At 37.6% G+C, this 12,327-nt stretch overlaps 1 protein-coding gene across 1 annotated transcript in view; it reads right to left on the bottom strand.

Annotated features, from left to right (window-relative positions):
- Positions 1–12,327, bottom strand: part of LOC110950992 (copine-8) — a 138,994-nt gene that overhangs the window by 39,413 nt on the left and 87,254 nt on the right. The window contains exons 10-13 of the mRNA XM_022193878.2: positions 8,915–8,956; positions 6,635–6,710; positions 3,019–3,072; positions 1,918–1,979 (exon numbers count right to left, since the gene is read on the bottom strand). Of these exons, the coding sequence (XP_022049570.1) occupies positions 1,918–1,979; positions 3,019–3,072; positions 6,635–6,710; positions 8,915–8,956 (234 nt within the window). The remainder of the gene's footprint in view (positions 1–1,917; positions 1,980–3,018; positions 3,073–6,634; positions 6,711–8,914; positions 8,957–12,327) is intronic.

The raw sequence follows: 12,327 nt of genomic DNA, 5'->3' as shown, positions 1-12,327 counted from the left end.
GATGGGGTTTGTCCATTAGCAGCTAGCGACAGAACACGTAAAAACACGTCAGGACATGAAATGAAAAGACACAGCAAAGGTCTCACCTTTGCACATAACATTCATTAGTAGTAACAAGAAAATCATCACACCTCTGCTTCACTTTCATCTAATTTGTACTCTGAACTGTAACCAATTTCTGGGCGTTATTGGCTCCTGTTAGGTTTTTACTGACTTTGAGCTCATTTTTCACTGCCATAAAAAGTCCTGTACCTGTATGGAAGCAATACAACAATGGGCAAAAGTAGAGAAAACTCAAAACTGTCTTCAGTACAGTATAATAAAGTTATAGTACCACAAACCATAAAAAAGTTGAATTTTTTTATTTTTATTTCACAAAAAAATCTACATGTCCAATTTTTTTTCCAGGTGCACACAGATGCTGCCAAAAAATGTGGCTTGCTGCTTAAATCTTCTGTGTTACACTGCCTGCAGTTCAGATGAAAAGTCAATGAATTTTTGTCATGTGACTGTTGGTTGCAACTGAGTCAATCATGGCTTCACACTTGTGCTGTGGAGTGCAGATTATTTTTTTCGTCTAACTTGGGGAAATTTTTAGTATGTGGAATACAGCGAGTTTAACAAAATATCACAAATTTGACCTTAGATTTTTCAGTTGCTCAAATCAACAGAGTGCAGTTCAACCATAAAGTCCCAGAATTTTGCCACATGACTGTTAATCACAGCTGAGTTATTAAAAGCTTCCAAGTTGTACTCATATGTACTAAGGTAGGCAGAAATTTCTGTTTTTTGCAGAATCCCAATAGTGATAGCTGAGACATGTCAAATAAAATGATTCTGGTGAAAAAAAAAAAAGAATTTTAAGCAGATTTGGTTACATTTCCCAGTGCAATGACATGTACAAGACATATTCTGATGATTTTTCCTAATATTACAGTTGAAAAACCGATTTTCATAGATGTGCAGTGAAGAGCCTTTGATGATATAGTGACAGGATCAAAAAGCAGCATAAATGCCGAGAAACTGCTGATGTGAATCATGAAAAGCTAAAATACTAAAGGTGGTATTTGTTTGTAATTAGGAGAAAAGTTAAAAACTGTCTTTCAAAGCAAAAACACTTTGATTCCGGGTAAGTGTGACTAAAGGAATCCAAACGTATTTGCTGCAGCCGGATTTTGTGCGTCGCTTTTTGAATAGTCCTCTAATTAGCTCAAACGATTTGGCTTTTTGCCTCACTACTCCGAGCGGCTACGTGTCCTTTGAAATGCTCCTAAAATGAGCGACAGCATCGAAATCTAGTTGGAAAAGCACATTGTGTTGTTTTCTTTTCTCTTCAAAATCCCACACTTTTAAAGAAACTTCTTAAAAAAGCAGCGATTTTCCTCTTTAAAAGCCATTTAAAAAAAAAAAGCCAACACAGCTACAAGGACAGCAGGAACACATGAACACAGGGACATGTTTTCGGATGCACACACAAACACACACTCTGTTCTCTCCCTTGACAGTCTCCCCCTCTGTGAGTCTAATGAAGGCAGAGTGTGTAGGCGAACGTCGACTTCATGCCTGGACGCGCACGGTCGACCCTCCTGAGCAACATGCGTAGCTCAGGCTTAAACACAACACAAGCTCACACACACTTCAGAGCCTGAACCCTGTGTACTTGACTTCAGGTCAGCCCATCTGTCAGTCTCTCTCCCCTCCGCCATCCTTTCACTTTCCTCTTCTCACATGCAAATGCAGACTTTTTTTCCGTCCGATTCGCTCACACCGAGGGATCATTATCTTAGGCATACTGCGGACACTGAGCTGTGATGGGTTTATTACGGAGACAGGGAGCAGCACACTGTGCGTGTCAATTCTCATTAAAACACTGCGTCTCCCAGTGTGGGCTCCGCGAACGGCTGCTCGTCGACCTACCCGCCTTTGATGTAGTCCAGGAAGGTGACTTCGATGTCCACCAGGAAGGACAGCAGTGTTACCTGTAAGCGACAAGGCCACAGTCAGCCACCAGTGGGACAAATACAAGTTACTCTGTCTGATACAGGAAACACAATCGCTGTATGCATTAACCCTCTGAACTCCAAAACCAGCCAGCAGTCTTGAATTTCAGGCCACTTTTAAAAAGATTACACCATTTATCAGAGCCAGAAACTGCAAAAACAGAAAGATCTTTGAATTAGTCATCTGTGATGCTCAGTTAAGTTGGAAAAATTAACCAAATCCAAGTCTAAAATTTAGATTTTTAATCAAAATCTCTAAAGAGCTGGGTTCTGCTCAAGGTTTTTTTTCCTGTTAAAAGGGTGTTTTCCTTGCCACTGGGTTCTGTAAAGCATCTTGAGACAATTTGACTGTAATCGGTGCTATATAAATAAAATCGAATAGCATTCTACATGTTTATTATTATTATCATTCCTAGTACTATTATTACTGCTATTAATAATAATAATAAATATGTAAGAAAGCAAACTGTTGGCAATAACCAGATTCTATTAAAAAAAAAATAATTATGTGGCCTTTGGCACAACTCTGAAGCCATTAATGACTCAGCTGAGGCCAACAGTCATGTGAGAAAAAAAAAAAAATCAATAACTTTTTTTTAGCTGAACTAGGTTGAACTGCAGGCTGTAGACAAGGAGACAGTAGACATTATGGAAAACACAATCAAAACGTAAGCAGAAAAATATCCATACTATGTAGAGACGACATGTTTTTCTTACTATTGGTAATGCTTGTGAGCAGTACACATTGATTTTAAGAAATTCAACTTCTGTCTTTTTTAAAAAATTATTATTCATGGCTTTAAAATGTTGCTGTACTGTGCAAAAGACAGTTTTGCCTTTCTCAACTGAACTTAGTTCTCTCAACTTCTAGCTCTGGTTGTGATGTTTCCGTACAGGTGCAAGATGTTATTTTGCACTGAAAAATGAGCTCAGTGAGGAAAAATGTAACAGGAGCAAACAGCCAGAAACTGTTCAGATGGTTCAGGAGAAAAACAGTGCATCGGGTTTGAGGTCTTACCGTGCCAGAGTTGAGGTATTTTTTCTTCTTCCCTTTCTTCTTTGGATTTACCACCTAAGAAAAGAACAGATTGTAACTTCAACATCACTTCATTAATTATTAACCAATTCTATCCTTCATTTGTGTTAGATAAGGCAACAAAAACTGTACAGAATAACCACAAGCTCTGTTGCTACATTTGCAGTAACTGCTGTTTTGGCTGCTGTGGGTGAGCACAAAATTACTATTGCCATGTTTATGTAATGCAAGATAACTTATGAAACAAGATTCCTATTTACACGTCCAGTCAATACAGAGTAATATCACTATTTTAAAAAAACAAACAAACCTTAAAATACAGATCACAAAAATACTGTGAAAGTGAATTTACGTATCTATTGTAAAGTAGCTCAAAACCATACATCTGTGAATAACTATAATATTTCCTTTTCTTTTTTGAAAGAAAACTGAAAGTTTAATATTGTAAATACATTTATAGAACTGGATAGATTTAAATGAAAAAGAATTGCTGTTTCTGTAAGTTTTGATCAATGTGTTTGTTTAATTAGATAAGTCTTTATTAATATATATTATCGGTAATTTTATAATTTTTACACATGTAAAAGTTCTTCACTGAAAATTTAAAAGCTGAAAATTACATCGTATGGTAAATTAATTCTAGAAAATATTTGTTTTGTTTTTACTGTGCACCCATTCCACATAGCTCCAGCAGGCACCGTTTTAGCTCTGTTTTGGTCTCTACCAACTCCTCAGAGAGCTATCTGGATCTTTAGCTGCTAAATATGTGTTCACCAGCTTGTCTAACTTTGAGGCAGCCAGAAATGACCCTGATGAAGCCCCACAGAGGAGCTGCAGTGGCTGATAACTCCCTGCATCCCTAAAGTGAGCACTTGAACATGTGATGCAATGCTCACACAAAAATACAGATTAATGCATTTTACACAGGAGCTTGTAGATCTTGCATAAAACATTTTGAGTTTTCCTTTAGACTCTAGCTGTGGTCATGACCAAAATCTATCACAAAATACAGAACAATTTAAAATTTCTTTGGGAGTAATCTTCCAAAACTGAGGTCATTTATAGTACACTTCCTATACTTTCTTCCCTCTCCTCTGCGCTCATCTCTAAATCAACAACCACTATGAATACGCCTTTGAGCAATGCTTTTAACCCGCTGCATGTCCAAAGGAAGCAGCTAAATCCAGAATTGGAGGGTGACTCTGAACTGAGTGGTGTGACTGTATGAATATGTAACAAGACAGACACTTCACAGAAACCACTATGCATCTAAACCAGCTTTCCATACTGTACAGAGACAGAGTAGAAGCTGTGGCCCTCGTTTCATCACCTACTAAAACATACAATCGCACCAGTGATGCAGAAACCAAACAAAAGCACCTAAATCTCAGTTTGAATGCCCAATAATGGATCTGTGCTTTTAAATCTGAGCTTTATAGTCTCATTAAACTGTGCCAAGGTTAAACCGGAAAGGAGGACCTCGGGGGTGGGGGGTGGGGGGGACATACAAATGTGTGGCTTTATGCGTTTCTCCTTGGTTCACTTTATGAACCCACAAGGACGCATTTGGAGGTGAATTGAAATGTGGCTGTAATGCAAACACAGATACACCGAGTGTGCCAAGTCATTGTGTGAAACCGCCATGTTCAGGTTGAGGGAACGGTGAGGTCAAGAAGCAGCACAGAAAAGGCTAAATTATTTTGTGTGTGCTTTTGTGTGTGAGATCTAGTCGACACACAGCAGCTGTTTAAAGTGGAAGTCCCCTGTGTGTTTCTGCTCTCTGTGCAGTCCTCTGTTAATCAAGAAGTGTTGACTCTTCCTGGGAGAAGACAAACCGGCGATCTATCATAACTGTCAGAGTGCGAATGAGACTGTGGAAGTGAAGCAGACGGGAAGGAATATCAGCCGTTTACTCTGGAAGGAGATGCTCGAAATTTTAATTTTGATCGGCATTAAATCAGTCATATGACAGCCTCGATCAGCATCACTAGTCATCACTCACCACAACAAGAGCAGTACAGAAGAATATGCATGATTAGACAAGACCTACACCCCCTGTCAAAGGTTTTAGGACACCTTCTCATTCAAATAAAGTAGAACCTGTCCTACAACTTTTGACAGGGGGTGTATCTACCAAATTTGGTACACATATGCAGCACATCAGGCTGAACAAAAAAGTCAGTGACAGCCACATTCCAAACCCAACAGGAAGTGAGCCATTTTGCGTTGAACATCAGATTTTGCCCATTTTTCATTTTTTTTCTAGAGCGAACTTCTCCTAGGGGGAAACTCCAATTCACCTCAAATTCGGCCAGTACATACAGGAGGCCTTAATGAGCCAAAGTTATTAAAATCTTTTTTCCAAAATCAAAGGGCGTGTCCATGGCGGCCTCTGGAATTTTGATCCTTCGTCATGAAATTTCAAATGCTGTGTAAATGCCCTGAACATGCTCCAATCTGCCTGAAACTTTACATGTATGATCAGAGTCCTGCCCTGATCACATCCATATGATGAAATACACCCCCTGTCAAAAGTTGTAGGACAGGTTCTACTTTATTTGAATGAGACAGTGTCCTAAAACTTTTGACAGGGGGTGTATATATACAGATTCGATTACAAAAGTTCCTGTTTAAATTACAATATACACTCACTGGCCACTTTATCAAGTACACCTGTTTAATTGCTTGTTAACACAAATAGCTACTCAGCCAATCACATGGTCACAACTCAATGCATTTAGACATGTAGACGTAGACAAGACAACTTGCTGAAGATCAAGCCGAGCATCAAAACGGGGAAGAAAGGGGATTTAAATGACTTTGGTTGTTGGTGAGAGATGGGTTGGTCTGAGTATTTCAGAAATTGCTGATCTACGTGGATTTTCACACACAACCACCTCAAGGATATACAGAGAATAGTCCAAAAAAAGATAAAGCATCCGGTGAGCAGCAGTTGTGAGGATGAAAATGCCTTGTTGATGTGAGAGGTCAGAGGAGAATGGGTAGACTGGTTGGAGAGGATACCAAGGCAACAGTAACTCCAAAAAAATACTCGTTACAACCAAGGAATGCAGAACACCATCTCTGAATGCACAACATGTCTACAATTCAGTTTCATTTAGCAGACGCTTTTATCCAAAGCGACATACATCTGAAAGTTGATACAACACAAGCGAGGACCTAGACTGGAGATTTACTTTTGATCTAAACACAGTAACACATCTGTACTAGGGATGAGCCTGAGTTACGAGAACGTTTAGCTGATTGGGACTGGGATCGATTCCTTGTTTACATGTGAAAAAGCCGTATTAAATACAGAAAATTTACCACCGTCGATCGTCCATCTCAGTACCACTTTGGCCAAGCTTAGTTTATACTTGTGTACTGGACAAAGGCCAGTAAGTCTCGTAGACTTTGTCAAGGTGCTCCTTTGCAAACTAAACTCCCATGATGCCCATCTTCTTGGGTCACTCTAGTATTAAAAAGTAAGAGATTCCACTTGATGATCCAACCAGGTACTAAAGTTAATCTATAATACTTTAGATCTGTATTGTCCAGGAAAATTACATCAGGTAATGACAGACAGACTCAAGCTCACCTCATAGACGTTGAACTGGCTCTGTCCTCTGGATAATTCTCTGTAGCTGGTGCTGAACTCTCCGATAAAGTCGTGACTACAGACAGCAGTGGAGGGAAAAACAGAAAATCAAAAATCTAAATTTCTGACAACACATTCATTTTTTTTTTTTTTAAATCAAGACAACACATATTAGTGACAATCTCAAAGTGTGAAGGTAAAAACTCAAGACATGTCCAAACTGAGACAATGCTGCCATTTTGTCCTTTTATCAGGTTTCTTTATATGTTGTGAGTTTTTAAAGCAAACCGAACTGAATCAAGTCCTAGAGGAGACAAATTATTAAACTGAGGGAAACAAAGACTCTGTTTGTTGTCAGTGAATATTAAAACAGCTTTATAACGGGTGAAGACAATACCAGACATTTTCACGGACATGGAAGATGAAATCTCAATTCCCCCAAACAGCTTGTTACAATTGTTAGCATTTCTATCCCAAAATGTCCCTGCGTTCCCTCCGATTGTGACACTGAATAGAGTCCACGAAAGCGTAAAGAATAGAGAAATAACTCAGCAGAGTTTGACAAATGTCACTCCTTTTTCTGTCAGCAGCCAGAATCCAGACTCATCATTAAGCAGTCAATCCATGACGAAGCAGCTCACTTACCTACTGAAAACATAGACTGGTGTTAATTACGCGTGACTTAGATTAGATTAACACAGGAAGCTTGGCAGGCTGAATGGTAATGTAATCAAGTAGTATTAAGCATTTGTGTTTACTTGTCCGTGATGACTGGCTCTGAGGTCGTCATATCAGATTAATATATGTACAATAAGCTCCAGTGCTCATGATCCCAACACCCGAACTCGATACAGATCATTGTTTGATATCAGTAATGCAGAAGGGATATTAATTCAGAAGAGACAATTAAAATCTGATTCAGAAAGTCCGGTTGAATAAATAAAGTTTGACAGGTAATCAGTTGCCAAACTAATGAGCAATGGTGGTTAACCGCAAAATATGAAGAGTTAAACCCAATAATTTCATGTTTTTTCGCAAAAGTTGCAAGTTAAACAGCAGATATACAGCACTGACAACTTTTTTTGGAGATGACACCGTTTCTTTCTCTGCATTCGCAACTACAGATGGAATTAAATACTGATACTTTCAATACTAAATCTTTGCATTAACAGGATTATTACCAAAAAATAAAGAAACAAATAAATAGCCTGTATGTCAGATCATGTTTTGGACACGTTAACTGCACCGCTATGGAAACAGCAAAACCATTGTTAGAAGGAGGACTCAAAAAAGACTATATGCTGTAGATATTTCACTACTGACAGTTTTTTTTTTTTTTTTTTAATACTTGTCTCCTACTTGCTTTGTGTAAACACTTCCTGCAGTTCAACCGAGCAGTCCCAGAATTGCCATTAAATAACTGCTGGTTTCAGCTGAGTCAATAATGAATTCATTATGAGATTTTTATTTTAATTCTGGTTCAACAAAGACGTGGAAAAAAGTGATTTTTATTAAATATGACATTTTACGCTTAAATTTGGGTATTTTTTCCAGACAGAAAGCTGGAAATACAATTCTTTTTTAACAATTTATTTTTTCTCTAAACTGGCAGATGGCTAAACTAATAAATAATTATGATTCAGAGTTGCTATGATCATATTTGTTTAAATGTGTTGTCAGGCAAATACATGAGAAAAAAAGCACAAAACAGCTAAAAAGGTCTCGACAATCCATGTCCCAGTGAGGCCAAGTTTAATTTAATAGTTGTGCACCAGCCTTTAGTCTGTCAGCCTCACAGAAGTCTTTGTCACGGTGTGTCTTTACTGTAAAACCCTCTCTCTCTGCTTGTGAACATTTAACTGACCGCCTCCTCAGGTTATGACAGCATCAAAAACTAATCACTTTGCGAAGGGGTTTGATTAAAGCTGCAGACTTAAACAATAAGCTCTATTTTTATTCATTTTTATCACATTAAAGTTTCCGGTTTACCTCTACAGTTGTGCACTTTTACATTTAATCTTTGCTTACATGTGACCCCATGCTGCATAATACAATGACATACAGTTTGGCAAAAAGAAATGTGTTTAAATAAAATTGTAATTTCGCATTTTTTTAACATTAATTTAATAAACTAACCGGTAAAACGGTCAATGGATTAACTGATAGGAAAACTGGCATTGGTGGCAGCTTTATTGGGGTTATAGCTTTGCGCCTTTTAATTTGAAAAATGAAGCGACAGCTGAATTACAAAAACAATTATATGAAGAAAAGAGGATTTACCTGCCGTCTCTGTCCCAGTCGTACACTTCAACCTTGATTGTTCTGTAGAAAGAAGCATACAGCGAAAAAAACATGAATAAATCGGATTTCTTAAATTGATGGGTGATCTGTTTTTACAGTTCTGGAGGCATCCAAGTGTGCAGTGGCACTATGTAACATATTTTATAAAGTGAAAAGCAATGTTGTAACGTCATAAATTATGCACCGACATTGTGTCTGACATGTCAGAAGACTGTTAATGTCTTCTGTCGACGTCATGGAGTTTTTAGGAGAAGCAGATTCATTCTGCATCTTATCTTTATTCCAGCACACTCTCTGGCTGTGTTTGCCTGCAGTAATGTGCTCTCCTCATCTCCAAATCCATCTATTTCTGCAAGCCATTATAGCTCAGGAGCTTAAAAATAAATAAAAATACTGAATAGGCTGCACGAGGCAGATATGCAGCGCTATCACAATCTACCAATATCTGCTACCGAAGGGTCATTTCTCTCTGACAAATATAAGAGAGCGGTACATAAGAGAGGAGGGGAGGCGGAAAGATAATAGAACAAACCGCAAATTAAAAGTGAGACAGCAAAAGTCACTCTGCTGGAGAGAATGAAGGAGAAAGAAGGCAGTGCTTCCTTCTCAAATCACCAAATATTTCTAAGAATTTCTGCTCAAATATCTGATTTGCCAGAAAAAAAAATGATGCTTCTAACATTTTTTTTTTCAAATTTTAGCTTGATTTATCAAAATGATTTTTAAAAAAAAGCCACCTTCCCTCATTTTTAACACATTTTTTTCCACACAATTTGAGGCTATTTTTGGGTAACAATGTCTAAAAAAAAAAAAAAAAAAAAAGAAAACGCATTAAAAATACAATCCTGAAATTATTTACTTATTTCCCATCATGCCACTGATTCAGAATCTGCAATATTGAACGAGTAGATCAAATCCTCTGACTGTGCATGAATTTAAAAAAGAAAAAATCCTATCTTTGAGCTCAAATTAACAAAAATTAATAATGCAGATGTCGTCTACTGATATTTTCTGAATCACATGTAGCTGCATTTCCCAAAAATACAAAAGAAAACATACTGAATTTATTTTATTTTGAAATACTTGATGAGAAAAATGATTTTTAAAAAGTTTAACTTTCATAACTGATTGAGCAGGCATGACAAGTTGTAAAGCACAAAAAATGATAATTTTTTATTTTCTTTTTGTAACGGGCAGATAGTTCTGATGTTTCAAAAATAATTCTCAAAAAAACAACTACAAAATCTTTTTCTTATTAATAATAGCAAACTTCCTATTTTCAGGTCCCACTGTGTAAGCTGGACAAACAAAGCTAACTGTTACCTCTTATACTTGTTAAATTTATAAAGTTATTATCAGAGATGCATAAAAAGTAAACTATGACGCACTTAGTACAAATATTTATGATAAAATAATAATAAAAAATTTGAATACATGCATTTCGTTTTGTCAGCAGTCACCAAGACATCACATATTTAGCTCAGTGTGTTACCTATTACTGAATCCAAAATTTTACATGATAAATTCCATGAAAAAAAAAAAAAAGCTCAAAGCAAATCAGAGATCGTTAAGGCCTCTGATGGTTTGAGATGTAATAACCCAGGAGTTTAAGAAGAATCTCAAACATTACTGTATAAAGGTATGCAACCAGACAGCAGTAGGTCATGAATTTTCTATGAGCTCGGTCTTGCAACTTAGAGAGCTTCTAAGTGGTATCTAATTTAAAAGCAGAGCGAAAACTGCACTTCCCCATCTGCTTCATCCTCCAATACGAGGAGGAGTGGAAACACAAACCGTCTTTAATGGAGCTTGGAGCTGCTCAGATGCACATTAGAGGAAAGGGGAGCTATAAAGGCAAGAAGCAGAAAGGGGCTGAAGGGCAATAATGGACACTCTGGGGGAGGGAAAAAAAAAAGACTCCTGGTTTGGCGCAACACTTTCTCCTTGTGTACTTCCATGCGTTTAAAGGCGCGCGTCTTATTAAGTCGCCGCTATGCCACGTCTCAGCAGGAAACATCCCATCACTCGCAGCTTTGATGATGTGACATGAAACTGGCAACGATTCCACTTGTTAATCTTGTTCTGTGCTGCCTGCATGTGTGTGTGAACAGAAGCACCTATGAGCAGAAACACACACTCCGTTGTTTGCCGGCTGCAGCTCGTCCTTATCTCACAGATACAGGCTGGATGTGTTTGCGGACTGTATGTTCAGTCCACCGCCGGCTTCCTGAGTCGCCCATTGATAAGACTCGGGGCGACTCAACTCCTCCAATCGGCTTATTGGAGCAAACTTCAGATCAATGCTGCTGTCTGTTAGCTCGGCGACGCTAAACTCTATTGTGTGCTTCTTTCTGCCCTTTTCAGCACACAGCTTCTTATCGATGGAGGAGACAGACACACATGGCCGACTTAAGAGAGACACTTTTATCTACTTATTTGTTGTCTCTCTTCTCCTGAGACATAAAGTAAAGCAGCTGCGAGACTTTCAGACATGCAGAAGAATTCAAAGAGCTTAAAAGTTCTTGTACTAACATCAATAAGAGTCTATTTTGAGAATTTCTGGAAGTGAAAACCCTATATTGTGTAGTCCAATCACTATATTTGGCCCTATTTAACCCTCGTGTTGTCCTGCGGGTCAAAATTGACCCGTTTAAGTCCGAAAATGTGGGGAAAAAAATAGATTTTCACAGTGAAACTTCTGATTTCCACATTCAACATTTTTGGGAAATTTTTGAACATTTTTTGGTGGGAAAAAGAAATGCTATAAATGTTTAAGAACATTCACAAAATATCTACCAAAATCCAGCAAATTCACTGGATTTTGGTAGATTTTTTGTGAATGTTCTTAAAGAAAATATTGGAAGTTTTACTGATACATATGCAGTCATTTTAGATATTTTTAGGATTTTTTCGGAAGATTTTCACAAATTTTTGAAAATATTTACAAGATTTTTCTTGCCAAATTTGGAGGATTTTATTTTTAAACTAATATTTTTAAGGGAAGGTTTTAAGGGAAACCTTTAAGGAATTATTGGAATTTTCTTCCTGAAGGTTTTGAAAATTTTCAGAAATTTGGGGAATTTTTTTCATGAATTTTTTTTTCAGACAAGCAAACAATGTTATTGGTGCCTGTAAATGAGGACAACAGGAGGGTTAAATGGACACACTGTGCTGAGTTGGTCCAGTTTCAGTCATTTAACTTCGGTTTGGTGTAACACTGATTCTAGTAATCGTCACCCGTAGAGTCTTAAATCCTCTGAACCCAAAGTTTTTTCCTGACTTAATATATTTACTCACTGGGGACTCATTTTTCACTGCAGTATAAAGTCCTGCACCTCTATGGAAGCAGCACAACCATGAGTAGAAGTCTAGGGAATTAAAAAAAAAAATCA

The sequence above is a fragment of the Acanthochromis polyacanthus genome, chromosome 1 (assembly GCF_021347895.1).
Source record: "Acanthochromis polyacanthus isolate Apoly-LR-REF ecotype Palm Island chromosome 1, KAUST_Apoly_ChrSc, whole genome shotgun sequence".
Classification (NCBI taxonomy): domain Eukaryota; kingdom Metazoa; phylum Chordata; class Actinopteri; family Pomacentridae; genus Acanthochromis; species Acanthochromis polyacanthus.
The sequence above is the reverse complement of the archived record's forward strand: the minus strand, read 5'-3'. Positions and strand labels throughout refer to the sequence as shown.